The sequence below is a fragment of the Scyliorhinus canicula genome, chromosome 19, assembly GCF_902713615.1.
Source record: "Scyliorhinus canicula chromosome 19, sScyCan1.1, whole genome shotgun sequence".
Lineage (NCBI taxonomy): Eukaryota > Metazoa > Chordata > Chondrichthyes > Carcharhiniformes > Scyliorhinidae > Scyliorhinus > Scyliorhinus canicula.
In genome coordinates this window covers 26,394,896-26,422,794 of record NC_052164.1, presented here as the reverse complement: position 1 = coordinate 26,422,794, position 27,899 = coordinate 26,394,896, and the positions used below count along the sequence as shown (strand labels likewise).

Sequence of the window (27,899 nt, the reverse complement as noted above, 5' to 3'; positions counted from 1 at the left end):
TGATGCCATTCCTGAAGTAAACTTTTTAACAGCTTCTGCTCGAGATGTTCTTTAAGGTTGAGAATTATTTTATTTGTCGTTTAGTTTCTGTGATGCAAAAAAAACCTCTTCTTCTGGATGAAATGAGTGGCCCATTTAAAAATAATAATAGGAGTTAAATGAATCAACTAATGAGTGAAGAATACATATTCACGAATATTTCTTGGATCATTTAAACATGCTTTATTTCAGCATTCAAAATAATTAAAAACATCTCAAATTATTATACATATACAAAATAGGTACATATCCATGTACTTGCCCCAGAAATGTCTGCCTCTATTTTTCCACTCTAAAGTAGAAAAAAAGGGGCATTGCCAAAAAGAAGCACAAAAAGGGCATTGAGATGATGAAACAGGAATGGCAAAGGGAGATAGGGATCCACATGCTTAACTTTGAAAGAGACAGGTAGTTTGCGATGTTTTGTTGCACATAAAAGTTTTCTCCTTGTGTACAGACAGACACTTCTAAATAGCACCTCATTTGGAAAAGAAATTCACCGTATTCCTAGGCAGGGAGGAATGTTTCTTTAGCACCAGTCAGAGGTTCTTCAAGCTTTCTGTGCTGCGCTGCACAGCTTTAAGAACCTAAGCATAAATAGCACCTTTCTTTTTATATATTTTTCTTATAGCTGTATAACCTATCCCAGCACTGCTTTTTGACTCACTGTGGCTTGCTAAAACAGAAGGTGACATTTTGTGTGAGGTAGCCCTATAAGTTTTGTATTGGAAGATGTGAGGATTTTACTCTTCTGCACTACAAAATAGCAAAGAAACGATGCTTTCTCACCACATGTAGAAGGACAATAACAAGATTTTGACATTTTTTCAAATTTATTTTGCCACCTGAAAAAGGTACATACAATCTTTCAGTTTTTCTCTGCAGTGGTATATGGCAAAATGTCACCTGCAGTGATCTCTTAACTCCAGGGAGAGGTTTACACCTGACAAGTACTTTTTTCCTGTTGCCATAGAAACAGAGAACATAAAAAAGTGTCCTTGTAGTTGTCCCACCCGTCTTCAGGCCCAAAGTTTAAGCAAGTGGACCGTGGCTGTCGAATGAATTAGAATTCAATGCATAGAAAGTTTAGAGATGACTGCAAGTAAATTTCAAGTCCGTTTTACAAGAAGCAGACTGGGCCAATGTCAACACCAAATTCTTGATCAGCGCCACCAACGTCCATAGGTGCAATGTCAATAATAGGCAGTCGTGATGTTTTCGTTGTTTTGTATTCGATGACTGTCCTGCCCCATTCACCAGTATGTCTCTGTTGGGTTGAAAGAAGATCAAGAGTCATTAATAATCCATGGCACTGCGTAAAGCACCTGTCCCTAGTCCATCACATTCAATGTATTTACACCTTTATCACCTGCCGCCTGTATAGAATCTGCCAGAATTTCATTTCATTTGTTTCCATAATGTTACACCCTTTAGATTAACACCCAGTAGCAAAAATGGAAATCTGCCCCATGAAGTATCATGACTCATTTTGTAGATAGCCCTTCTCAAAACATTAATTGCGATTTACAGATGTGATTTGAGAAGTAGTTTAATGACTACACACTTTCATTAAAGTTATTAAAACATGAGGATGCAAGTAACCCGCTAACTTGAATGAGACCTCACTAATACAACAGGCTGTGCAAACCGGATCAGAACATTCTTTAGGATCCTGTACTTCTACTCCGTCAATATAAAAGAAATGTCTTCAGGATTTCAAACTCACCGTGCAACCATCCTCGGAAACGCTGTATGTGAATCGACTGTTGCCTTCTGCTCTGATTTCAATTTCATTGGAACCTTGCAGCAATACGGCCTTCTTCAGGTTACCAGCTTCTTCATCCATATAGGCAATGCTGTTCTTACAGTGGTATGTGATATTCTGGGTTGCCTCAGAGGACATCAAGCGCAGGAAGGTAACCTGGATTGCAACATCTCCGGCAAGGACACCATCATCACCACCATAGCCAAACTGAAAGGAAGCAAAAAAGAAAGTTAATTTATTCCTTCAAATGAAACCAAAGACAACATGCATATGGTCTTGAAGCAAACTTCCAAGCTTGAAGATGCCTTAAACTCACCATTTAAATCTACTATTTTATTTTAAATAAAATAAAATTAGACGCAATTAATTTTAGTGGATAATAATCCAATTACAAATAAATGTCATACCTGGAAGCCACCATCCATGTTCTCGCCAAACCAGATGTGCTTCTTCTCCTTTGGATTCTTGGTTGTGTACCAGTTCTTTTGTGGGATGGACTGTGGGCTTGAGTAGACGCAGGTTTCACCAGTTTCCAAGTTACAGTATACACGGATGGCATCCAAAGTGCAGCCTTGGTTAGGGTCAATCCAATAATCGCCTGTGTGATCAATGATAAAGGTGTTTAATGTTCCACCCATGGTTCACCAAGAGTACTTTCAGCTAGATTGTGGTGCTTCAAAACAGTCAGATAGTGAGATTTGATTGATCTAAATTTTAGCTCACTAACTATATATTAACAGAATTTTGAACCTTTTACTGTTGCATTTTGCTTTCATTAAACTCTCTCAATATAAAGTATTTTCTATAACTGCACTGCATTTTCTTGCGAATGTAGTAGACCCTACACACATTTATTCTGTGGTTAATTGCAGTGCTGCAATGTGGGTATTTCTTGTTTTCAGTATTGAAACTCACCGCTCTTCCATTCTGGGTGGCACATCTTCAGGTCTCGGCAAGTACGGGCTGGGTTCTTTCTTGTACCTTCGGGGCTACGGATGTTCTCGATCTGCTGGGTCAGGGATTTCAGAGTGGTGTCAATTTGAATGTCACGATCTCCAACAGCGCCGGCATCATCAGATCTGAAGTAACGGAGTGGGTCTGGGCCTTTGTCAACTTGTGGTGATGCAAATTGGAAGTCGAATCCTCCGGAAGATGGGCCAGGTGGTCCAGGGACACCAGGAGCTCCAGGTGGGCCCTGCACAGTGATCAAAATGCAGTTAAGTACAGGTGCATGGAAGAAGATGAAGCTTATGTCAATTTACAAATGTGACCACATCAGTCAAAGACATTACTTACAGCAGGACCCATGTCACCATTACGACCACGGGGACCAGGTGGACCAATAGGTCCAGGCAGTCCACTAGCACCATCTTTACCAGGAGAACCAGATGGGCCAGGAGGACCCTAGAAGGAAGGAAGATCCATAACAAATGGAATCAGTGGCAGTTTCATTATGATATTCATATATTATTCATTGCATTACAGCAAACAATCTAATCATTTACTTAAAGTGATTAGAAACCATGCTACACATTTCAAACTCTCCTGTTTTAGTTTTAAATGTTTTCCTTTATTAAAATGCAGTACTATATGGGGAAAAATAACACATTTGAAAAGTGACATCCCTTTTATTCAATGAAGAATATACTTACACGTGGGCCAGAAGCACCAGAAGAACCGGCAGGACCTTGTTCACCAGGGGGACCCTGTTTGGTTACAGAAAATGTGTCAATATGGAAAATATATAACAAGGCTCGAATAAGTTGATGGATAAGCAATATAAATAAGTTCCGTCAAGAAAATGGGCAACTTACAGTAGGACCAGGCAGACCTTGCATACCAGTGAAACCTCTGTGGCCTTTGATGCCTCTTAGGCCAGCTTCACCAGATTCACCTCTATCACCACGGGGACCGACTGCACCCTAGAGGGGAAAGAAGCCCATTTTAGTTACTCTCATATGTTGTACTTCACGATTGGCAATTCTGGAAAGCTACAGAATGAATACTTGGGCTAATGTTTCTCTACTCTATCCACAATGTTTCTTCTGCTCTTGGCCACTTTTTACGAAGGCATTTCTACATTTTAGGTTCAGTTACTTTATTTTTGTGGCTCCATTAATCAGTACAAATAAAGCAAAGAAATGTTTACCTTGCCTCTAAATTATACAACAGCCAATTATTTTCAGTACATCTGTAAGAATATTTACTGTGAATTTTCATCAGCCAACACCTGGTAGTAAATTTTGAGTGTACTAAGCAAAGATAATTTCAATAAGCAGAATCTACTTACCAGAGGTCCACGGGGACCCATTGGGCCAGAAGGACCAGCTGGACCAGAAGGACCCTGAAGGACAGAAAGAAAATCAAATGTAAATATCATTTTCAAAAGAATATGTTATTTATAGTCTGTACATTTTGAAGAATTCTGCATTTCATGTCATAAAATTTCACTGAATAACAGCGTGAATTTCAAAATTAACACTTGAATCCATAGAAACCCCACAGTGCAAAAGAAGGCCATTTGGCCGATCAAGTTTGCACCGATCCTCCGAAAGAGCGCTCTACCTAGGCCCTTTCCCCCACTCTATCCCCGTAACTCCGCGCATTGATCATGTCCAATCCATCAAACCTGGACATAAAGGGACAATTTAGCATGGCCAATCCACCTAACCTGCACATGAATAAATTATGATAAATGATTTGCAGTTATTCATTTTGCATGCTGGATTTTAACCTGAGTTTACTAATAATTAACTGCACGATATTGTAATCTGGATAAATGTCGAACGTTTTCAGGATCTGCAATGTTGTATGTTTAAAGAATTTGTTTGCAGTGGAAATGTTTATAATTTTTAAGTAGGAGCATCAAAAGGTTTTTTAAAAAAAAGCATACTTACTGCTTCTCCACGATCGCCATTCTTGCCAGAAGGACCAACAGGGCCGGGAGCACCAGGGGCACCAGGAGCGCCGGGAATGCCAGATGTACCAGGCTCACCACGATCACCCTACATATTAATGAAGTATTCATTATAATACAGTGACCATTAATTCATTTAAATTATTAATAGTGCTTGAGAACTTGAAATAGAGAAAAATGACTAACCTTAGGACCGGAGGCACCATCACGGCCAGGAGCACCTTCAGCTCCGGGAGCACCCTGAAAGCAGTAAAATATCAATCTAAATAATCTGAAGGATTGATATTAAAACATATTAACCTGATTCCTTTCACCAACACTCAAGCTGCATTTCCTCCTCCACTATAATGTTGGTGCGAATTTCACACAAACACAATTCCCTGAAGGAAGAGTTCCTACTGAATGTGATTCAGAAGAATCTTGAGTCTCACTATCAAATTGGCACTACCGATTTGGTGCCATTGTGAAATTGAAACCACTTTCCCCCCCCGATACTAAACTTGCAGAGTTATCACAGTGATCTGCAGCCACTTATTCTGGAGTTTTTGCATATGTTACTGCAGGAGTTTTGAAGACCACTCCACTCTACCCTCCCCAACACCAGGTGCCCTCCCAAGGAATTTCCACGCAGAAGTGCAAACACACCCACAAAAGGTAATCTCTCTCACCCGCTTGCATTCTAACTATGATCCCCAACCCTAGACTTTCATGTTTTGGTTCATGGTCACATTTAGCAAAGCACTGCAGTGGTTTGCCATTATCTTCTGCAGATTCTGGCTGGCCAGGAAACTCTCCTGCTCTTACCACCTGCCATAGGCAAATGGGAAGGATTTGTAGGCTGTTAACCAACTTGTTTAGCCATATTACAAATGCACATGCCATCGCCATCAAGCCCCAGAGTGGGACTTTAACCCAGAACTTCTGTCCCATAGGGACACTATCACTGTGTCACAAGACCTACATCATAAAACACTCTCAATATTTTCTTTTAAGGAACTGGATTTGTGAAGTAGAAGAATAATCTGTCTCAGGATTGATTATTGAAAAGGACATACTTGCTTATTTGTTATTATGTGTATCAATGTATTTCATTTTCATTGGTCAGTTATTACCTGGACCAATTGGGGTGGAGGAACAAAGGGACCTCAGATTATAAATGTACCAATAACTTAAAGTTGCACCACAGGTTCATAAAGCCATAAAAAAGCAAACCAAGCCCTCAGCTTTATTTCCAGAGATACAGAATTGAAAAGTTGAGAACCCATACTAAACCTGTATCAAATTGCAGTTGGAATATATTTCTGTGGTCTGTTCTGGTCACTCATGTTATAAAAAAGATATAGAAGCAAAGGAGAGGGTTGCAAGAAAATTTGCAATGATTATACCAGAAATATTTGGCCACATATATAAGGAAAGTATGAAAAGATTGGATCTCTATTCAATTCACATTCCACCTCTGAGGTTTTACTCCTAATCTAGCTCACTGATGGTATTGGTGGAATCATAGACCCATGAAAGTTTTCTTTTCCTGGCTGAGATTTTCCGGTCAATGGTGTAAAAAGAAGGCTGGGTGGTGACCTAATGGAGGTTTTAAAGTTATGAAAGGTTTTGATTGAGTGGATGTGGAGGGAAGGTTTACAGTAGTGAAGTAGAGCAGAACTAGAGGGCATCACTTTCAGATAGGCAAGAAACCCAATTGGGAATTTAGCAGATTCTTATTTTACCTAGAGTGATGAGAGTGTGGAACTAGCTGTCACAGGGAGTGATTGAAAGGAATAGTATAGATGTGTTTAAGGAGAAGTTAGCAAGTATATGAGAGAGAAGGGAATAGAAGGCTACAATGATGCGAGGAGACTTGACAGGAACATTAATGCCAGTATGGACTGACTGGGCTAATGGCCTGGTTGTGTGCAGTATATCTTCTGTAATCCTTTGCAATTGCATTCTGGAGCATTCTGTGTTTAATTCTATATTTAGAGAAATGTGGGATATAATGCTATTTTATGTTTATGCATTTTTAATGAAATTCTTTGCTTTGCTCTTTTAACAAAGGATGAGAGTGAAAAGGATTTTGAGCAGAAGTGCTGATGTGTTCATCTACTCGTATTTGAAAACAGCACTAGTAAGTCAACTTTGAGCCAATGTTTCAGATAAGTTAAATCACAAAATCCTTACTTCACGACCAGATTCGCCAGATGGGCCAGCTAGACCAGGAGGACCCATTGGGCCAGGGGGACCACGATCACCAGGTGCTCCAACTGGACCTGCTTTGCCAGGCTCACCCTAAAAGGATAGAGAAAGCAGTTTTGGTCGGTGAATATAATTGGTCAAGACAAGATACAACATCATAAACATGACATATCAAATCAAAGAATAAAACAAATATTGGAAACAGCTATGCATCTTCCATTATAAAGAAGAATTTATAGGTAAGTTCAGCAGTTTAGAAGAGATGTAGCATGTTGAATTGGCTTTATATTATACCAGCAACATTGCAGAAAAAAAGTATTTGCTCTGCAACTTACAGTTTTGCCTGAGAGACCCATGGAACCACGCTCTCCTCTTACTCCACTCATACCAACTATACCACGCATACCGGTAATACCTTGAGGTCCAGGGATACCGGATGCACCCTACGAGAGGAAGAAATTTAGAAGATATATAAGACCGGGAACATATTAACTGATTTTGATCTTTCTAATATATTGTTTCCTAAAACTATTTAAAATCAATCTCAGGAACTACTAGCTGATTAATTAAACATCTGAAAAAAGAAAGCCCTTCTTCATTAACTAATGTATGATGAAGAATAATGTCACTATGTTTGCAAACTATTGCTCTGATATAATGGGTAAAATAAAGTAAAACAGGTCACAGTGATTGTTAGGGAATTTATCTTTCAGTAATACATTAGGGTGCAAAATTTGACTTCCTAAGTGGGACAAAAACAAAGGTTTAGCAGATTTGTCACCCATTATGCTACAGGATGGAATTCTCTGATAGTCTCGATTCGCTTTTCCCACCGGCGTGCACCCCTGCCTGCGAGTTTCCCCATGGCACGAGGTGGTTATAATAGAAAATCCCATTGACTAGTGGAGGGAAGATAGAATCCTGCCACCGGCAAACGGCGCTAAGCCAAGAAGCACGCAGCCCACAATCTGATTATCCTCACAGTCAACTTTTCAGATTTACATTACTATGCTTCATTTCAAATGATATTTAACGGGGGAACTTTTGAAGTGACCACTCAATGATGGGCATTGTAAGTTAGTGCTCAGAAAGCATTCATTTCAAGTCTATGTGTTTCAAACTTACAGGAGGACCATCAGATCCAGGGGAACCCTTCTCGCCAGCGGGGCCAGGAGCACCAACATTACCAGGTTCGCCAGGGCGACCAGCACTACCGGTTTCACCACGAATACCTTTAGTGCCTTCCTTTCCAACAGCGCCTGTTGGACCAGAAGGACCAGTATTTCCCTATAAATGAATGCAACAGTTAAATTGTCAATGTTTCAAGTTGTAACCTAAATAACGATTGTGATAGTCAAGACAAATTTCAAAAAATGTCCTCGAATTACCAACTAATATTGCTAATATTTTGTAATTATGTTAATATTTTGTCTGAGATTGCATTAATGGGTAAATATCACAATTACATTTCACTGGACTAATATCTTACTGCACCATAAATCTTATTACAATTTCTCAAAAAGTAATCTTTAAATATTTGTAAAATCTACTTACACTTGGGCCAGGGGGACCAACTCTACCAGCAGCACCAGGGAAACCAGTAGCACCCTAAAACAGGAAAGAAAAACCTTACAATTCATTCTTTCTAGTATATTTCATCTCTCAATATATAGGTATGCAATTTGCCCTTGGTGCCCAAAAGGTGAGGTGGGGTTACAGGGTTATGGTGATTGGGCAGAGGAGTGGGCACAGGTAGGGTGTTCTTTCAGAGGGTCAGTGCAGACTCAATGGGCCGAGTGGCTTCCTTCTGCACTGCAGGGATTCTATGCACCAGTCGTGAGTTTACACTTGTAGATCTAGCTCACTTGTCCTGTTGGTAGAATCCAAAAGAGATTTGAGTCTGAGACCCGAATCTTCCAATAAGTGGTGAAAGCAACAGCACTTGCCACTGACCTCGAAGAAAGATGCCCACAAAGATCTGATGATATTTTTAATACTCGTTTCCCTCTTCCAGGCAGCTGTTTAACACCAGCGCCAAGTCAGCGGGATGCTTTGATCTGCAGCAGCAGGTTTGTCAGCAAGCAGGTAAGCAGTCAATCATATCGATGTATTTACACACAGTAAACCAGGAAGTTAAATAAATGTTCTTTACTTTCAAATTTTCATACGGCCAAAAAAATTTGGGCTGGGGGGGGGGGGGGGCGAGTTAATGTAGATTTCTATTATTATGGAGGTATTTGACTCCATTCGTAAATTAATTTCTCAGGGACAGTTAGGGTGTATTACTGTAACTATAGTGTTAGCGTGCCATTAAAAACCCAGTTACACATCATTTAATAAGGTGCAAATGTTTACAGTGAGGCTGACAAAGCTCCACTCAATTCATCAGATTTCCCATTGTTTGCAGTTTCTGGGGTTGGGGTGGGGATTGACTCAACAGTGCCTCCTCTGACGAAGTGCACAATTACTGTTAACAGCTTCTGAATCTCCATGTTAAGCTGCACATGTGGGGACTTCCCATGTTGCAGTCACTTTCAGTGGAGTAATGACGGCAAACATTGACAATGTTGGTGTAATTATGGCTGCAAAGTCCAGAACAATACCGCCAGGATAAGGAAAGTGTAAATGCAGGGAGCTGGCTCAAGTCAGTCTCCTAGAATCCAGAATAAAACACAGACCAAATCCCAATGGAACGTGACACAGTGGCATTGAAGAGGATTTCAGTAATTCAAAATACGAACTTACAGGTGAACCTGGAGCACCGCGAGCGCCTTTAGAACCAGGAGGACCAGCAGGACCCTGTGAAAATAAAAAGAAGAGATGGGCTTATATCAGATGGAGATACACAAGAAGGTTTGCCACAAAATACAGTCCTCTTTTTAAGTTAAGAACACAACTTTCATCTGAGAGCAACTTTATGTTTTCTTTCTCGTTACTTACAGTTGGGCCAGCGATTCCAACAGCACCAATAGCACCTTGTGGACCATGATCGCCCTTTGGACCACTATCACCAACTTCGCCTTTAGCACCAGGTTGACCATCTGCACCCTATGAAGAAAGGAAAAACTATTTTCACCAAGGTAACATTGATGTTGCATAAATGCTAATATAAATTGTCCACATGCTCTTAAAGACCAAACATAATATTATGCATATTAGGTAACAGGTGTTACTCTTAGTATAGGGTAAGATGTAATAACTGCATTATTTTTATACAGCCTAACAAATGCTTCAACAAACAAATGATGTTTTTTCAAAATCTTGAGCAAAGCCGTTTATGCATAAATCTTCATTTACCAAAAGAAGTCATGTGCAAAAAACATATTTGCCAATAAATCATAGCTTTCAATAGAAAAAGGTTTAGAATACTTACAGGAGGACCAGCAAAACCAGCAGGGCCAGGAGAACCAGATTCACCACGTTCACCCTAAACATGAATGCAAAAGATCAGATACATATCTTGCCATCAATGAAGCTTCAACAGATTTGAGAAGATGGGCTAAACAAAACTTCAGAAAATTAAGTAATGTAAGGGTTGAAAAGACACCGAGGTGTATTATGATGGGGTCTTGCAGGCAGCTGGCAGTAATTGCTTGGCTCATAATTTTGCAATTCGCACCAGTTGCATGTTAGTCCTACTACTGATTTGAGGGTCTTTAAAAATGTACTGTAATATCCCACATGTGGGGTGGGAATGCTTGTCTACCTTGCGGAGTATGAGCAGCCCCACTAGGGACAGGGTACCTCAATTACGCAGCGTTTATAAAGCGTCAGTAAAGCCAGAGAGAAACCTGGTGGGGTCTACCAGAAAGTGCACATGTCTTGTTTGTTAATAAAACGTTGTTCTTATTTTTACTCAATGTTGACTCCTTATATCCTTAATAACGTATTTTTTGTTTTGTAAACTAAATTTTACTCACAGGAGCCCCACGGCCACCAGTAGGACCAGAAGGACCAGGAGGACCGGCTTCACCCTACAAGGAACAGATATAACAAAAAAAGGATCAAAACAACTTAGAACTTGAAAATATCACGTAAAATTATTTATGTCATGTCTTTTAACATTTAGTAAGCATCAGGTATTAAAATTGTTATTGTGTATGGTGATGAACAGTGGTTTCATTGTACACATTGCTAATGATTTTAATGAAGAAATTTCAGTGGGTGACTAGTGTCATTTTATGCATTAATTCTATATTGTACTTCACAAATATTGAGGATACATCAAGTTTATAGTTCTTTTAAAATGATTTTAACCATGAAATAAGAAGCATAATTGAAAATGTGTACCTTCTCGCCTGGAGCTCCTGAATGACCAGGTGGGCCAATTGCACCAGTCATGCCCTAAAAATAATCACAGTTTGCAATTAGTATCACAGTTGTCAGTAACTCTTGATTGTGCTAATACTTATGGAGAAATGTGGCAGAATGTAAATATGAATAATTTTGAATGTATCTACATAATATGATAAATGCACTGAGCTTGTGCTCCGATTGCGGAAGCGTGTTCAATGGGAGTGCAGAGAGGAGCCAGATCAGTAACTATTGCACCAATAGTCCAGCCTGAAATCCCATTGATCATCATTTCCCGCTGACAGCATAAATTTGGCAATTTACATAAAGTTTTCAAACTGATACCAACGGCCATAAGCAAAACATTGAAAAAAATAACCTGACCACTTACTCTCCCTCCATCTTTGCCAGGAGCACCATCACCTCCCTTTGGACCTGATTCACCCTTTGTAGAGAAAGAGAAGCCAAGGTCACAACAACATATCTTTTGCATTGACAGTTTTGTGAACATCTTAAGTTATATCTATCAAGAATTTGCATTTTAAGTTAAAGCTATCAGGAATTTACAGCACAATTGTGCTGAGCATACTCACTCTTACACCCTTGGCACCAGGAAGACCACTCATACCTCGGTCACCAGGCATACCTTGTATACCAGGAGTACCTTGAGAACCAGGAGCACCAGGGGCACCAGCATCACCCTGAAGAGAATAGGCAAGTGTTAGTGTAATATTGCTGCATATATGTGACAAAACAAACTATCTAAATATAACTTAATACTTTCAAAATTAGAATGAATGTATATCTGTATCTGATAATATGTTGTTGAAGTGAGTTGTACATATTTCAAAGCTGTGAACAGCTCTGGAGGCTTTTTATGACCTCACTTGAGTAAGAACATTTCAAGATTTGATCTACTGTTATAAGCATACAGCACTAAACAACTCCCTGCTGCCACACCCTTCCTCGCCACCTTCCCTCCTCACCCCTCCACCCCAAAAATGACTTTTTTGGCTCAGTGAGCTCTTGCATGGTAATTAACTGAAAGAGTCAAATGAGCCTTCCATTTCTAGAATGGCAAGTGAAATAAATGCAGGTTGTTGCCAATTTAGAAATCCTTGATTTAATCCCCTCTGGTGAATGTGAAATTATTTTAATTCTGTCACTTCTTGTTTGTTGTGAGTGAGGATTTACCTTAGGGCCATCGTTACCGGGAGAGCCAACACCACCACGTTCACCTGGAGCACCTGTGATACCAGCTGCACCGCGTTCACCTGTGAAACCTTTTTCGCCCTAAAGAAAATAGGATTGAATCGTTAGAGAAGATCATGGATGCAAATTATTTCTGTTACTTGTTTTTCTTTACAATTTGAATTTTAAAAACAACTTACTCTTGGGCCATTAGCACCAGGAGCTCCAATGTCACCATGGGTACCCTATCATACACAAATAAACATGAATTAAAATCCAAGTAAATCTCACCCAGACCTTTAACTGTGAAACGTTTATGGAATAGTTTCTCCTTTATATGTTAAAAGATTATGTCATTGATTATAACCCAACCAGTGCAATAATGTTCCATTACAAGATTTTATATATTAGGGAGGGATTTTCTAGTCCTGACTTGGGAGGAACCTTCTGTGAGAACTTTGACCCGCCCTGCCAACCAATATTTCTGGCAGCAAATTTTGGGGGTGGCAGAGAATTCCTCCCAAAGTCTCAGTAAACAGCAAAGGATTTTCTGTGTGCCAAGCCAAGTCGCAAATATATTCTTTCAAATAAAAATGTTTAACTAAGGGAAAGGGCAGCATGGTGGCGCAGTGGATTAGCACTGCAGCCTCACGGCGCCGAGGTCCCAGGTTCGATCCCGGCTCTGGGTCACTGTCCGTGTGGAGTTTGCACATTCTCCCCGTGTCTGCGTGGGTTTCACCCCCACAACCCAAAGATGTGCAGGATAGGTGGATTGGCCACGCTAAATTGCCCCTTAATTGGAAAAAGTGAATTGGGTACTCTAAATTTTTTTTTAAACTAAGAAAGGGAAACGTATATTAATCGTATCAGGAAAAAAGATGACTTATTTACCTCTCATTTACACTAATCTTCCTTTCTATCTAGCAACCCAAGGAACTATATTGGAAGTTGGAGAGGGGTAGAGGTATGAGCACCCTGATTACATTCACATTAATCTGGGAGTGATAATGTAATTCTGTTTATAGTCAAATAGTAATGAAATCCAGTAAAACTAAATAAAACCTTCGAGGATAGTGATTAACCGTTGCCAGTAAGGCTATGTTAACTTCATAGCTGATCAAGTATTATTTACGTGTCCAATGCAAACAATAAAAAGCCATTATACTAATAATAATATTCCAATACATTTCCCTGGCATGATACATACCTGTTCACCTGGTTTTCCAGATTCACCAGGAGCACCAGAAGGACCAGGCAGACCCTATTAAAGTAGAATTGGGATATTGTGTTGATAATTGAATTATTGATCCAAAGTAATGTTGCAAATTATGTTTCAACATTATAAATTCTGAAGATTATTGAAGTGTTTAATACCTGGAATCCAGGAGGACCTCCGGGTCCTTGTTCACCTCTCTCACCAGTTGCACCCTGTTTGATAAATGATAATCACAGATTCAAATTTTGGCCGTGATTGCAGTGTACAATATTTTTATTCCACAATGTGCTGTAACTATAGATAAATGTAACTCGGTATCCAGGCAATTGTGCATCCAATTTTTAATTACATCTTCAAAAATATAAATGATTTTATTATTAAAAAAAGCAATTACTGTATAATATGTTTGGCTTTGGTACAAAGTTATGTAAAACCAAAGAGAATGGAGGCATGCTTTCTTTAAAGTATTCTCCTTTGTCAATCTGGCTTCAACATAATACTGGGGTTGTTTCATCTTGCAAGGTAAGAACTTTTGCCAAATTGATTAGATGATTTTGCATTTTACTTACAGCAGGGCCAGCAGCACCAGGAGCACCAACATCACCATCTTTGCCAGCAGGACCCTATGGGGGAAAATGTTTAAATTGTTGATTATATCTGTTGGTGATAACCATCCACTGTAAATGTTATTGAGTTTTCAATACAGAAAGCTCTGAACATTACTTATAATCATGTTGAATTAGTACTATCATGAAATACAGCAGGTCGTACAATTTGTGTTGATTGAATGAATGGCAAAATCTTTAAGATGTTAGAGAAATGCATAATTTGGGCTAATAGCCGACAATAAACTTACCACAGCACCAACAGGACCACCAGGTCCTCTCTCACCACCTTTGCCAGGCTCGCCCTAGAGGATAGAATATAAGATTAAATATGGGCATCATAAGATTTATGAAAATATGTGATTGTTTCAATAAATTGGATCTCCTTACTTCCCTCACAACTGCCAAATGCTTCACACTATCAACTTTAACTTTGTGGAAGAAACTATCAAACCCCTGAGTCTGAAAATAGTGTTTGTGATATCAGACAGGTCTAAGTATTGAAGACGCATATCACAGTCCTGTTCACTATTTTAATGAAGGGGCTACCCCGTTATGACCGCCGAGGTCATCAGGGCTGTGCCACTTTGTCTTGGCACCAACCCTCTCAATTCCAACCTAGAGCTAAAATTCAGGCTATTGTGACTGTATTAGGACAGATACTGGTGTGTTTTGTGGCACTATATTGATTGGCAGAAATTTTCTTTTCTCCCAAGGCATACCTTGGGAGGGCATTTGCTGATTCCGCATGCTTTAAAGGATACTGCCTCTCGTTAAAAGGACCTCAATACATGCTGTGTAGCCTTACATGTTGATTTTCATACTTACAGCAGCACCCTTAGGACCAGGGAAACCCATCACACCAGGTTGACCTCTTGGACCAGCAGAACCAGGTGGACCAGCACGACCATCTTGACCAGTTGGGCCCTGTTAGATTAAGGTAGGATATCAGACAGTGGCAATTTGTAGGCTTTGAAATAAGCTCACACTGTACCTTGATTTATTTTATCGAGATATTTGCTACATTCATTTCATATATTGTAATGTAATATAAGTTTAAAATGCAGTGTTATTTATTTTTAAATTTCAATTCTATTCACTCTATATAATGACAGCTTAGTATATATCTGGTGAACAATTTCCAATTAATATTCAAAATTATTTTTTTAAGGAAATGAATACTTACAGCGGGGCCAGGTTTGCCATCAGCACCAGGGCTACCAGGACTACCAGTCAGACCCTAAAAGTACAAAACTGAATTAACATCTCAACATATTTTTCAGAAATGTGCCAAGGCTTTACACGTACAATGAGTTGCAGTTAGGCAGGCAATCTCAGCAGTTAAGAATGCACACTGTACTGTCCTAAAAAGAGCAATTAAGTAAATTTACAATTTATTTGTGTCGGAGATGGAAAGAATGTTTCCCGCTCTTCAAGCAGTGTCCTTCAACCCTGCATGAGCATCGTAACAAGTACAGAAGGGGTCAGTGGATGCCTCCAACTCTACAAGGTGTTATGTAGGAATTTGCTTCAATCACAGTATAATGAATTGGTTTCCAAAATGGAAGAGGCAAATCCTCTCTGAATTTTGAGTAGTCTCAGGAAGTAACACTTTTTTACATCAAATGTTATCACTTTTGATTTGTTGTGCATGATCAAACATTTCAGTGTTTTAAAAATAATTTGAATTTTGCTCCTTTTCTTTTGTAGTATATTCTATAGGTCATGCAAGATATATTTGATCACTCAATGCTTGCAGAATCATGCTGAAACAAATGTTCTTCCATTTGCTCATTTTAGCAAGTGTATAGGTCAAGGGGTATGATTTTGTAATTGCATCTAGGTTTTTGCTATAATTCATGAGGAAAGAAAAATGTGCTCCTTATTTCATAGATTAACATATTATCGTGAAGTGAGCACTGCCTCACACAGTTTCAGCTTTATACCTTATGTTAGTCTCTGCAGTCTGTGCAGTTACAATTTCTTTAACATTGCTTAAGAATTATCCCAACCCCTTACCCCAGCACCTTATCCGAGTCAAATACTTACTCTTGCACCAGGGAGACCGGCCTCACCAGGTCGGCCAGGTTCACCGGTAGCACCTTTGAGACCAAGAGGTCCACCAGGACCACGTTCGCCTGGAACACCCTGTAAGGGAAAACGCATAGAAAATGAGGAATTTGCAGAAACTTGCAGACTGCACAATACCTGCGACAATGAACAAAACAGAAGCACTTTCGTGGAATTTACTTACCTTGGGACCAATAAGACCTTCAGAACCAGGGAAGCCACGGTTTCCAGGACCACCCTGCAATGGAATGAAAGGTAAAGGAACAAAGTTATGCATTTTGGAAATCCCTTGGAGATTGGCAAAACATCAGATAACAAATTTAAAAATGTTAAAGAAAGTGACGTCTTCAACTTACACGTTCACCAGATACTCCAGGAAGACCTTGAGCACCAGGCTCACCACGAGCGCCCCTCTTGCCTTCCTCACCAGCTGGGCCAGGGAGACCTTGGCCACCAACTGAACCCTAGAAAATATCAAAGTTACAATCAGTGGCTAGTCAATGGGGAAAATCGACCTGTGCTGCATTTTGTATTATCCTACAATTTGATCATATTTCCTATTACATTAAAATCTATGAAGCTATTAATTGTAAATAATTGCATAAAGCTGAAGATTAATACTTACAGGTTCACCTTTTGTACCAGTTTCACCCTTGGATCCAGGAGCACCACCTTCACCCTAAGGTTAGAAAATATATATTAAAAGATAGAAGGCCAATAGTGAATCAGGTTTCTTTCTTCAAAAGTTATGAGATTATTTCTGACACCTTGGCCCTGAAACTCCACAGAAGATTTGTTGGTATATGTCCAATGGGTGATCAGTGGAACATTTAGGGGAACAGTACAGATAGCAGTTTTCAGCTGTTTATGTAATTTTCTGAGATGTCCCACAGATTTGCTGCTAAGAACTGTAGTGGGAGACCAGTGGAACCCTGATAGAATGTCAGGGCCTCATTAGCTGTTCAAATATACAGTGCACACAATGTATATAGACCCACTAGCCTGCAGGTGAAGTAACATTTACACACTATTTTTGTTGTTAAAATATCCGTAATGATATATACTGCATGTGTTCCTGTTGATGACTAATAATGGATACAGAGAGCATTGTCAATATTATTAACCCCCAGGACACTGATGATGGGTATCTTGTTTTGGTGGAGACCAATTCTCTGGGCTGCTGAACAGAATGTTCATTGGATACTTTATTTAAAAATGAATACATAAAACAACGGATCATTTGTTTAAATGATGGGACTAGTTCAAATTCTGATGTCTTAGAGCTCAAGTGAATGGTAAAACAGCCATCAGACCTAATCTTCAGCAGATCAGTGGCCACATTTCAAAGATAATTGTCCAGTTTAGGAAGTTGGGCCGAATCCTTGAACAGGTGGGACAAAGGATAAAATAAAAGCTAAAACAAATGGTACGAGAAATACTATAAAAACTCATACAGTAAAAATGGAAGGGTGGACAGAACAGGCTCAAGGGAAAATACAACCTAAGTGACTTAAGCTCCTACTTTTATTTGAAACTACTCTTAAGTAGTTTGGTGGTATAAAATTGTGTTGCAATTGTTAAACTAATTTTGAAATTGGAGTAATATAATCCTGCCATATTTGAAGATTATTTTAGTATCAGATTGCGTGACTTGAAATTTTGAAAAAATGGTTAGTCCAGGAATACCCAAGAGCCATGAGAACTTAAAAACATAATCCAATCTTCCTCCCACTATAGTGGAACCCAATATCGGTGAAAAGCAGACACATTTCTGTGGATCCAGCAGCCACTTACTGTGTTACCCTTGGGGCCAGAAGGTCCAACAGCACCTTGTGCGCCACTTGGTCCTCGTGGGCCAGGGAATCCAGGAGCACCAGACATACCAGGAGCACCCTACAACACAAGCAGATAAAATATCATTCAGTGCATTCAGAATTTACTGGAAAAGCTGAATTCGCCACAAAGATTCAGGAGGCAAAGAAATGATGTACTCACAGTTGCACCTTTGGCTCCAGCTTGACCATCAGAACCAGCGTTGCCCTACATGGTGAAAAAAAGTAAATGTATTCATTGGAGCAATGTTTAAGAAAGCACAGAACATCAAAGATACATTAACGTTGTTATGGTGGATAATCTTTAAAATTTTCAAATACGCAGTTACTTTGCCCTTCTCAAGGGCAATTAGGGATGGGCAGCACATGCTGAACTTGCCAGCAATGCTCACATCCCTCGGAAGGATAAGCACAAACATTTGCCTCTGCCCCACCCCGCCGCACACCAAGTACTTACAGGGGCGCCAGTAGGGCCAGCAGGTCCTGCAGCACCAGGTTCACCACGAGCACCAGCGGGACCATCAGCACCACGACCACCAGCAACGCCAGCTTCACCCTAAAACCAAAGCAAGAAAGACATTTTAATGGAACAAAATATTTCTTTCAATTCAATGTCATAATGAAACATCAGCACAGGGAGGTTCTGGCAGAACTATCCAGGTGCTCCCAATTGGACCTGTACTTAATCATATTGTCTTGGGTTAACCGGTCGCTATTCTAAAACAGCAATTGCCATTTTGTTTGGGCCTTCACAGAACTGAGAAGCATCTGACAACTTAGGCAATTCAAAATTATGTAACTAGGATCAGGAGGCACAACAATTCAAGAATTCAGACACAGGTTTCAGTATCTCTTTAAAACTATTCAGCTGAAGTACATGAACAGAAAAGGTAGGTGGTTTTGCGCTATGATATATTGGCTCTCAGCAAGTGACCATCAAAAATATTTGTCACTCATTGATGTATGATTGTAGTGTTCATACTATCAATGGTTGAAAAGTCAGATTAAAATGGGAAAAATATGCAGACAACCCAAAAGCTTGTATTATTCATGGCTACATTCAGTGAAAATAGAGACTAGAACAACTATTCTGCATCTTTCCACAGAGTAAACTAAAAACATATAAATCTATATATTAAGTTTAAGGAGTTAGGTCACAGAGCATAAACAATCTAATGGAAAAGTAGTCATGCACTAGGAGCAAAATGATCTATTCTAGCTGCCATGTAATTCTAAATTAAGATAGTCTTCTATTGTAAAAGCTGTTAATGTTTTCAATGTATAGATGAACCACGTGTCAAACTATTGTGCATTTTCTCTTGGTTTAAAGCAAATGGTTTTGCTTTGTCTTTGATCAGCTTGTCTCTACCTGGACATGAAGACAATCACACAGGTTTTGATCTATGAGTATTTTATTTGACAGGAAAATGTCTGCTGTGCACTATTCCCCTACTTTCATGGATCCCTTCAAAGGCACACTAAGGTTGTGATTTTATTCAGAGAGAAAATGCTCAGGACTCACTGCCTGCATGTGCATTATCAGAACTTGTTCCTTTCTCCCAATAGGAGAACAGTCAACAGTTAGTCCAAAAATAAATAATGTCCAGGTTCTTTACACCACTGAGTGCAATTGGGAGAGAAGCTCATGCAGTCAACAGCATTTCTCTCAAAAACATAATGGAAAATACAATACATATATCCTTTAAATCCATGCTTATTAAAGCTAGCAGTGTAATGAGGAAGCATGGAACTTCTGCTTTTTATTTCCTTAGAAACAGTAGGAGTCAATGGGAGGTATGTCCTCACACCAGCGTGAAAGACTGGAGATTTGTTTCTGCATCAATGAGTTGTAAGGCATCAATGATTTGCAACACTGTGCAAGTCTGAGATGAATTTGCCTCAGCCTGAGTATTTTCTCTCAATTCAGACATACTTGCTAAAGGGATATTATGTAAGTCATCAGGTATGTCAGGAGGTAACTACATTGTTAAATGCCAAATTGTAGCTTATATACCATACCTTAGCTCCAGGAGCACCAGGGAAACCAGGGGGACCAGCTGGACCAACGGGACCCTGAAAGGCAGTATTCAGATTATGTTACATTCTGGGAAAGAGGAAAAATTCTGGAAAACAACCAGTAACAAAAGTATGGAAGTAATCAGTTGACAAAAGGTACTTACAGGTGCACCAGCACCACCAGCAGCACCATCATTACCACGAGCACCCTACAACAGTTAAAGGAAGAGGTCAATGATACATTGCTGCAAACAAGTCAGGGTAGAGAAATATAAGTGCATTTAAAATAGCTTTTATGATGACAAATCATATAGCCATTCCAATTAGTTCATAAATATGATTTTGTACTCACAGCAGGACCAGGGGCACCAGAGCGACCTCTTTCACCAGGAACACCACGTGCACCCTGTCCAAAATAATATGAGATGTTATTTCTATTCAATTCAAAATATGTTATTGCAAATGTAGAAGCATGTGACATAATAGTGTTTTTGTCAATACTTTGATGTAAAATTGATTGTAATGTTTCCCGATAAAGGTAAAGGTAGAGCTGTAAATTCCATGTGATTCCCTTTCTCTTGAGCCTTAGTTCCAGGTTGTTTTTAGCCATGTATGCCATTTCTCTAGGGGTTTTGATCAAGCACCCCCACAGATATAAGACATAAGTGGTCAGTGTAAATTTGTGTTCTCTGCCTTATACTCATGTCTACTTTTCCACTCAATTACTGAATTGAAGAAAATGGAGTCCATAATAGCAACCTGCTTTCCAAGTCAAGATTGATACCAATGCCATTCCTGTGTAACACAGGCCTTGTGTAACCTGCTTTACAGCTTAGTAATTAACCTTCCATGGATGTAGCTTTCAAAACAAATGGATTGTATATTATGAATGTATCTCTTATTGAAAATTCCCAAGAAATACAATCAAAGTGGTGTTTGCAGGAAAATTGATCATTTACTTACCATAGCACCAGGGCTGCCATTTTCACCAGGAGAACCAGTTTCACCCTGTTGTAAATGGAATAACAATCACAATTAGAACACTAACTTATTATTACACAAATAATATTGAATATTCTGCACGACTGGAAGGGAAGAAAGAACTTTGAAATGTATACTCAGTTCACATTTAAGGAAAATGGAGACATTACCTTAGGGCCAGCTGGTCCGGAATCACCTTTAGCACCATCTAGACCATTGTAACCCTGTGGAGAAAGGGCAAAGTGATGAGAAAAACGTCTCTTTGAAGCCGACAGATAATTCACAACTGAATTTGTATTTATGGATTCAAGCTGCCATATAACAGCATTGCATATTCTTTACAAAAGCATAATTGCGCAGTATATTAATATACCATATTTGACCAAACTGTACAATTAAACTTACTCTGTGTCCTTTGATTCCGGGAAGTCCAGGAGTTCCAGGGAAACCACGAGCGCCCTAAAAATATAAGAAAGGTCTCGTAAAATATGTGAAATATCTAAAAATAATTGTTTTATTTGTGTGAAGCAGGGTAAAATTAACTAATGGGGCACTGATTTATATATTTTTCATATATAACTAATATATTTTAAAACAACTTTTCAATATGCTATCTTGCTCTTGTGCTATCATCATTGGCTTTTGTTTAACAACTAAACATGAGATAATGTAATGTAATATGGGGATATTGCAATATTCTCGTTAGGTATTGGTAGCAAGTCTATTACCTGAGGACCAGGGGCACCACGGTCACCGGGGCGGCCAGCTTTGCCATGTTCACCCTATGGAGGAAAAAAACAAGCTCAGCTATTCATAAACGGCAATGGAGATTAAAGTCAATTCCTCTGTTTGAGCATGCACTTAATCAATGTGTAAATGCATGAATTTAATGTTATCTAGCATGTGCAAGGACTGGGTTTAAAATCTTAAATCAATAATGATCATGTACTACTTTACTATTAATTCAGTTTGGCAGAATTGATTGGATTCAATGGTCAAAGATACACTAGCGAAACTAATGCTGAAAGTACCATTTGGTTGCATCTAATAAAGAAAGACAGCAGCCAGTGGCCGCTGGTTATTGTACTAATTACATTTACAGACCACTTGGTGCTACTTACATCATCACCATTCTTGCCAGGAGGGCCAGGAGGACCACGTGCACCCATTGGACCCTAAAGAGTCAAAAATGTACAAGTAACAATATTAAAAATACAGTAAGCAAAACAAAATAATTGGGTGTAGTTAACTGGACAAAATAGTTCTGCTTTTAATAATTTACTGAAGTTAACGATTATTGATAGCTGGCTTCACAATATTCTCATACCCAGCCATTATTTGTTTGGGTACCTTTCTTCTCAAAGCATTAATAGTAAAGATCCAGCTCAAGGTAAAAAATGGGAACTGTGCTTTTCAATAATTTAATGTGAATGAATACTACATACATCCTTATGGGAACTGCGGTGTCATTTTTTTAACGGATTACTTACAGGTGAGCCTGGTTCGCCAGGTTCGCCTTGGTGTCCTTGGAATCCTTGAGGACCCTAAAGATTAAAAAACATAAAGTATGTATCAACAATAAAAGTGTTTGTTATTTGCTAATTAAAGTTCTAGTCTCTCTTTATAACAGAATCATGGATAGTAAAATTTTTAACGGTTTATAATTTGGATAAGCATCCATTCCACTAACTTTTAATAAGTGTTTTAATAATCAAATGTTGACGAGTAGTTTAAGGAAAACAACTTTTTGTACTTACAGGTGTACCAGCTGGGCCGGGAGCTCCTCTGGGACCCATTGGACCCTGGGTAAAAAACAAGACTTATTTAGTAAAGAGACATACAGAGTTATGGACCATAGTCATGTATTTTTACCTTTCGTTATTTCAAAAAGTCATATCAACGTGCACACAAGCAAATAAATAAACCCTACAAAACATGCACTCACCAGTCCTTTCCCTGAAGCCGATGCATTCTACACTCAACTGATCTTAAGCAAATAGTTTGATTCTCTAAACTATTAATTATTTAGACTTTCTTTCCACCTGGTCAAAGTTAATTCTACACATCTTCACTCTCAGTGACTATATGTGACATAATTCACTTCAGGATTGTAAAAATGACCTAAAGCGCCGCAAGATTAACAGATGCATTGCCACCTTTACTCTTACATATGTTATATGGAATAATGATCAATGGCTCATACCATAGGTCCAGGCATTGGAATACCGCCAGATGTTTTCTCACTGAAGCCACCACTCATTTGAGGGAGGAAGTTCTGGAAGAGAGCAAAGTGATTTTAGATGCCTGGAACCTGTAAAACTGTATTGGGAATGATTAGATATGTTGCACTGTTTGTTTCAATGGGAAATCATTGAGAGTCACTCACTCCGCCAAGGCCAGCTGTTCCAGGTGGACCAGGGGGACCAGCGGGGCCATCACGACCTGGGGTTCCTGGAAGTCCATCTCGTCCTGGTAAACCTGGAAGTCCCTAAAAATGTAACAGGAAAGATTAGGATCATTGTTCATGAGGAAAATTAGCATAGTCATTGGCTGCAATCATTGCTATAGCAACACTCTTATCTATTGTAATCTCCTTAGTTGCCTCTTCCTGTTTATTGTTATTTCCCATGTGTTGTCAGTCTCTAAACCTTCTCCAACATTCTTAATGGATTCCTCTTCATTTCAATGTAGCTTTAAGAGGCTAATACTTGTAGCCATTGACTAAGGATAATTAGAATATTTTAAACTTCAGTTCCTATCGATTTTAGTAGCCAGATATAGTCACCCTTTATTGTCATTGTTTCAGTCAGTCATCTAGATATTTGGCAGCTGTTTACAAATTGGAATTTATAATCGAGGGTTTCATAACTTGGAAGCAATAGTATCACATTTTGTTTAAAAGAAATAGCCAGGGTCTACTTACTCTATCACCCTTAGGACCATTTTCTCCCTTGGGGCCTTGAGGTCCCTGAAAATTGCATAATCATTAAAATTGTAAGTAAATGTAAATTCAAAGAATTGCAATATATTTTTTTATTTAAGTCAGTTTTATGGCTTGTGTATGAAAAACATTTATCTTTACCTGGACTTCAGGGCCAGATGGGTACTGAAAAAAAAAATTATGTCAGTTATAGGGATGTGTGTTAAAAGTGACAATGTATAAAATATGTTACTTTCTGTTGGTAAACATGTAATGTACTTACTGTTTCTCCACCTTCTGCTGAAACAAAATTTAAAAAAAAGATTAATTAGTAAACAGATGTTCTCAAATAACATAAAATTATAATGATTCAGGAACGACAGATCAGTTGTATACTGTATAGGTGTTCTCAGGCCTGGGAATGTTACAACTTTAATTAGTGGTCAGGCTGCTTCCTGGTTTAGCTCTACCTTGGGGAGGGGGTGTGTGACATCATCATTGGATCATTCAGTGATGTCATATTTAACGCCCCAATTAAAAATACTAAAATAGTTAAGCTGGTTTAAATAAACACCCTTTTTCGATCAAATGATCCAGAAAGAGACAACATTTTCAACTGTTTCATCACCAACAGCGAAGTGTCATTTAACTTAAATCTAACTCAAAATGAAAAGTGGCCTGTTTATTTTGCCTTTACAAGTCAACACCTATATTTCTGCATTACAGAACTGCAAAACATTCAATGCCACTTTAAAAATTATTTGGCAAAATGTTTCTCAATGAAAAGTAATGTAACCATTGCTATGTTACTATACAAGTATCAAATTACATTATTATTCATACGAAGCTCGTATCTGCAACATGAGTTTTGTCAAAAGTAAAAGGATCATGTTGAGAATTATCGACTTTGAAGGAGGCCAGATTCAATTATGCATTATTTCCCATCTACTTTAAGTTTAATACATTTATTGCTGTTATTTTCACCTTTTTAAGATTAATAGGTATACATTGTTATTCATTTCCACATTTTTACAGTGAACATACAGAAATACATTGCTATTATTTTCCATCTTTATATATATATGGATAATAATTTCCACCTTTTAAAGGTGAATAAATATATACATTGCTATTATTTCCCACCATATTATGGTTTAAATATATATATATATACATTGCTATTATTTTCCACCTTTTAAAGGTTTATATATATATTGCCAACATTTTCAAACTTTTAAAGTTTAAAAAATCTATATATAGGTATTATTTTCCAACTTTTCAATGTTTTATCTATATATGTAGCTATTATTTTTCAACATTTCAAGGTTAATGCATATATTGCTGTTATTCCTAGACGATTTCGCTGCTGATAATTAAGAAGGGGAACCTGGTTCTTGTATATGCTTTTCGAAAATAGTCGTCAGGTGTTGGGCGAGAAATGCCCTTGTAACCTTCAAACAATTGACCGAGGTTTTGAGGACTTGCCAAAAGGTCGAGATCAACAGAGTAGAAGGTGTCAGTCAGTCACACTTACGTCCTTGATCAGGGCAGATAGGGCAGCATTCTCCGAAGGGGATTTCAGCATTGGGGCAGTCGCTGGTTTCCTCGCAGATTATCTCGTCACAGAGAATCTGGCCATTGTCGCAGACGCAGATCTGGCAGGGCTCGGGTTTCCAGATATCCTTGTCATGGTATTTCTCTCCCTCTTTCGTGCAGTCCTGTCCGTTAGCTGAGACACAAACAGGGGGATGTGGGGGATTAACTACCGAGGTTCCACCGAGCGCCCTCTAATGCGCAGGGATGCAAGTGCAGAGAGATCAAATTACTCGATCAAGGTAACAGGCAAATTAAACATGTCCCAGATACAAGCCAGGAAAAAAAATCATGCAGGTTCCTATTTATCTGTTCATTGGGTATCACAAACGATACAAAAAACAAAACTGAAAACGACACTGCTTAATGCAAATGTGCTTTAAACATGTGTGGCATCACAATTTCGTAAAATCCACCACATAACCAAATACCTGACTGGCCTATCCAAGTTCCCAGTTAATTATGCTGCTTTTACTTTTTAAAAAGAGTCTTCCTTGATTTCACTCACACAAGCCAATTGCGCTATTTTAACGAGACATTTTGGGCTCGTGAAACCCCTGCAGCTAGATCCTCAGGCAAGAAATTCAACAGATGGCGCTCAAGCCCCACCGCCCAGGATTTCCTAAACTGCAAATGGCACAACTCAAACTTCGGTCCATTAAAAGCGATTTCACTTCAAACTCGTCCGTGCAACATTTGCTGCCTGGGGCTTGGAGTAAATTACACCTCGGTTTTCCTGGGGTGGGCGGGTGGTGGTGGTAAAGCGCTACAATTTATTAAACAGGCTGTCTGGAGATGGCGCTGTTGGACCGTGGCGCTGGAAATGACTCAGTTCTGAATGTTGCGCTCAACATCTGGATTGCTTCTGTTCCAAACACTGTGATCGTTCCCCCCTTACATATTATAGTTTCTGAGCTTGCATTTTAAACAATTTTCGATTTTGGAATGGTCATCTTGTTCTTTCAAGCAACCTCAATACCTGTCAATTAATTCAGCATGATCGCACTTTTGCTGACTCGATAAGGACCCGAACCATCGAATCTGGATCGTCCTCCTTTAATGTCATTCACCCCGTTACTTCCTTTGAAGTATTTTCCAAATCACGCTGCGATTTGGTTGCCTTGCCCACTATTTCCCCCGATTTTATTTTCGAGGAACAATTCAAACTCTGTTCCAACTTGGCCACAAAAGGACGGGTTCGGCTGTGACACGCCCACCAGCCAAGCAGCTGTTTTTTGTTTTTAGCCAATGTACTCATTTCATTTCCAACTAAAACGATTCTGGCGTTTGCCTTTGTTCTGTTTGCCTCTCTTAAAACGCGGAGGATGCAGCAAATCCTGAACATCTGGATGCTGGCGGAGAAGTTACAGGCAGCCCCGAGTCACCAACTAGCCTTGTTATTGCCCAGATGTGTGATTGCACTGAGAGCCGAGCGAACGAAATACGACTCCATAAAAGGGAATTCGTTGCAATAGACTATTTCAAGTCGTCCACACAATTAAAATAACAACCATCTGACTTCTGAATAACTTTTTTTGTTAAATCTAAAACGAATCGGAGCAAAACTTCTAAACTTTGCCTTACAGTGCCCCCAGCCACATCTCTGCAAGTCATTTTCATTTTATAACTTACATTATTCCCCCAAATCATAAACAATTAAAAAATAAGTGAACGCCACGCTTTCAAGTTACTTCAAACTTTCAGAGACTTCTGAGCAAGCAAGCGGGTAGATTTTGCGAATCCCTTGCGAACTGAACAGCAAATTGTAAGAGAAGAAACACTTACATTCGTCTTCCGCTTGACATCTTCCCACCACTAATGCTGCTGCTAGCAACAGCAAAGTCCGAGTATCCACAAAGCTGAACATGTCTAAATATTAGACATGTAGACTCTTTGGGGTAAAGGGAAAAAGTTTCGTTAGCGACTGGACATACAATTGTTCTGGTGTTTAATTCCAAACTTCAGCACCGAGCCCCAGCAGAAACTTCCTACTGTTCCGTCCGCACTGCTACCCTCCTTTTATGTGCGCCCTGGCCTGGGAGGTGTGAACAGTTACCGCCCATCCCCAGGCAGGCTGGTCCATTCCGCCCCGCTGGAAACGAGCGGAGTCCCCGCCCGCGGGAGGGTCCAAACGCTCCACTGGCATCCACTGAAAAATACAAACGGACGCCCTCCTCCAATCAGGAGCCATAGAGGGGATTCTGGATGGCTGGTCTCAGCCGCCATGTGGCTATTGGACCACAGCACATGTTTCCCCCCCCCCCCTCCCCC

The 27,899-nt window shown here is 39.3% G+C and overlaps 1 protein-coding gene across 2 annotated transcripts; it reads right to left on the bottom strand.

The window, feature by feature from the left end:
- Nucleotides 1-202: 202 nt before the first annotated feature.
- LOC119953851 (collagen alpha-1(I) chain-like) lies at nucleotides 203-27,641 on the bottom strand. 2 transcript variants are annotated; one of them, XM_038778420.1, is made up of 53 exons: nucleotides 27,414-27,641; nucleotides 25,570-25,764; nucleotides 24,319-24,335; nucleotides 24,198-24,221; nucleotides 24,039-24,083; nucleotides 23,502-23,603; nucleotides 23,319-23,390; nucleotides 22,873-22,917; nucleotides 22,606-22,659; nucleotides 22,237-22,290; nucleotides 21,844-21,897; nucleotides 21,521-21,574; nucleotides 21,286-21,339; nucleotides 21,098-21,142; nucleotides 20,487-20,540; nucleotides 20,299-20,343; nucleotides 20,138-20,191; nucleotides 18,576-18,674; nucleotides 18,282-18,326; nucleotides 18,081-18,179; nucleotides 16,912-16,965; nucleotides 16,643-16,750; nucleotides 16,471-16,524; nucleotides 16,266-16,364; nucleotides 15,403-15,456; nucleotides 15,045-15,143; nucleotides 14,468-14,521; nucleotides 14,181-14,234; nucleotides 13,770-13,823; nucleotides 13,603-13,656; nucleotides 12,596-12,640; nucleotides 12,399-12,497; nucleotides 11,798-11,905; nucleotides 11,596-11,649; nucleotides 11,202-11,255; nucleotides 10,832-10,885; nucleotides 10,285-10,338; nucleotides 9,852-9,959; nucleotides 9,657-9,710; nucleotides 8,466-8,519; nucleotides 8,037-8,198; nucleotides 7,247-7,354; nucleotides 6,897-7,004; nucleotides 4,908-4,961; nucleotides 4,702-4,809; nucleotides 4,095-4,148; nucleotides 3,619-3,726; nucleotides 3,457-3,510; nucleotides 3,101-3,208; nucleotides 2,720-2,999; nucleotides 2,212-2,402; nucleotides 1,766-2,011; nucleotides 203-1,306 (listed from the first exon to the last, which is right to left on the bottom strand). In XM_038778420.1, the coding sequence occupies exons 1-53, from the start codon at nucleotides 27,493-27,495 to the stop codon at nucleotides 1,160-1,162; spliced, it is 4,389 nt and encodes a 1,462-aa protein (XP_038634348.1). In that variant the 5' UTR covers nucleotides 27,496-27,641; the 3' UTR covers nucleotides 203-1,159. The 2 variants fall into 2 exon arrangements, with proteins under 2 accessions (XP_038634348.1, XP_038634349.1); XM_038778421.1 differs by having other exon boundaries at nucleotides 24,319-24,332.
- Nucleotides 27,642-27,899: the final 258 nt, after the last annotated feature.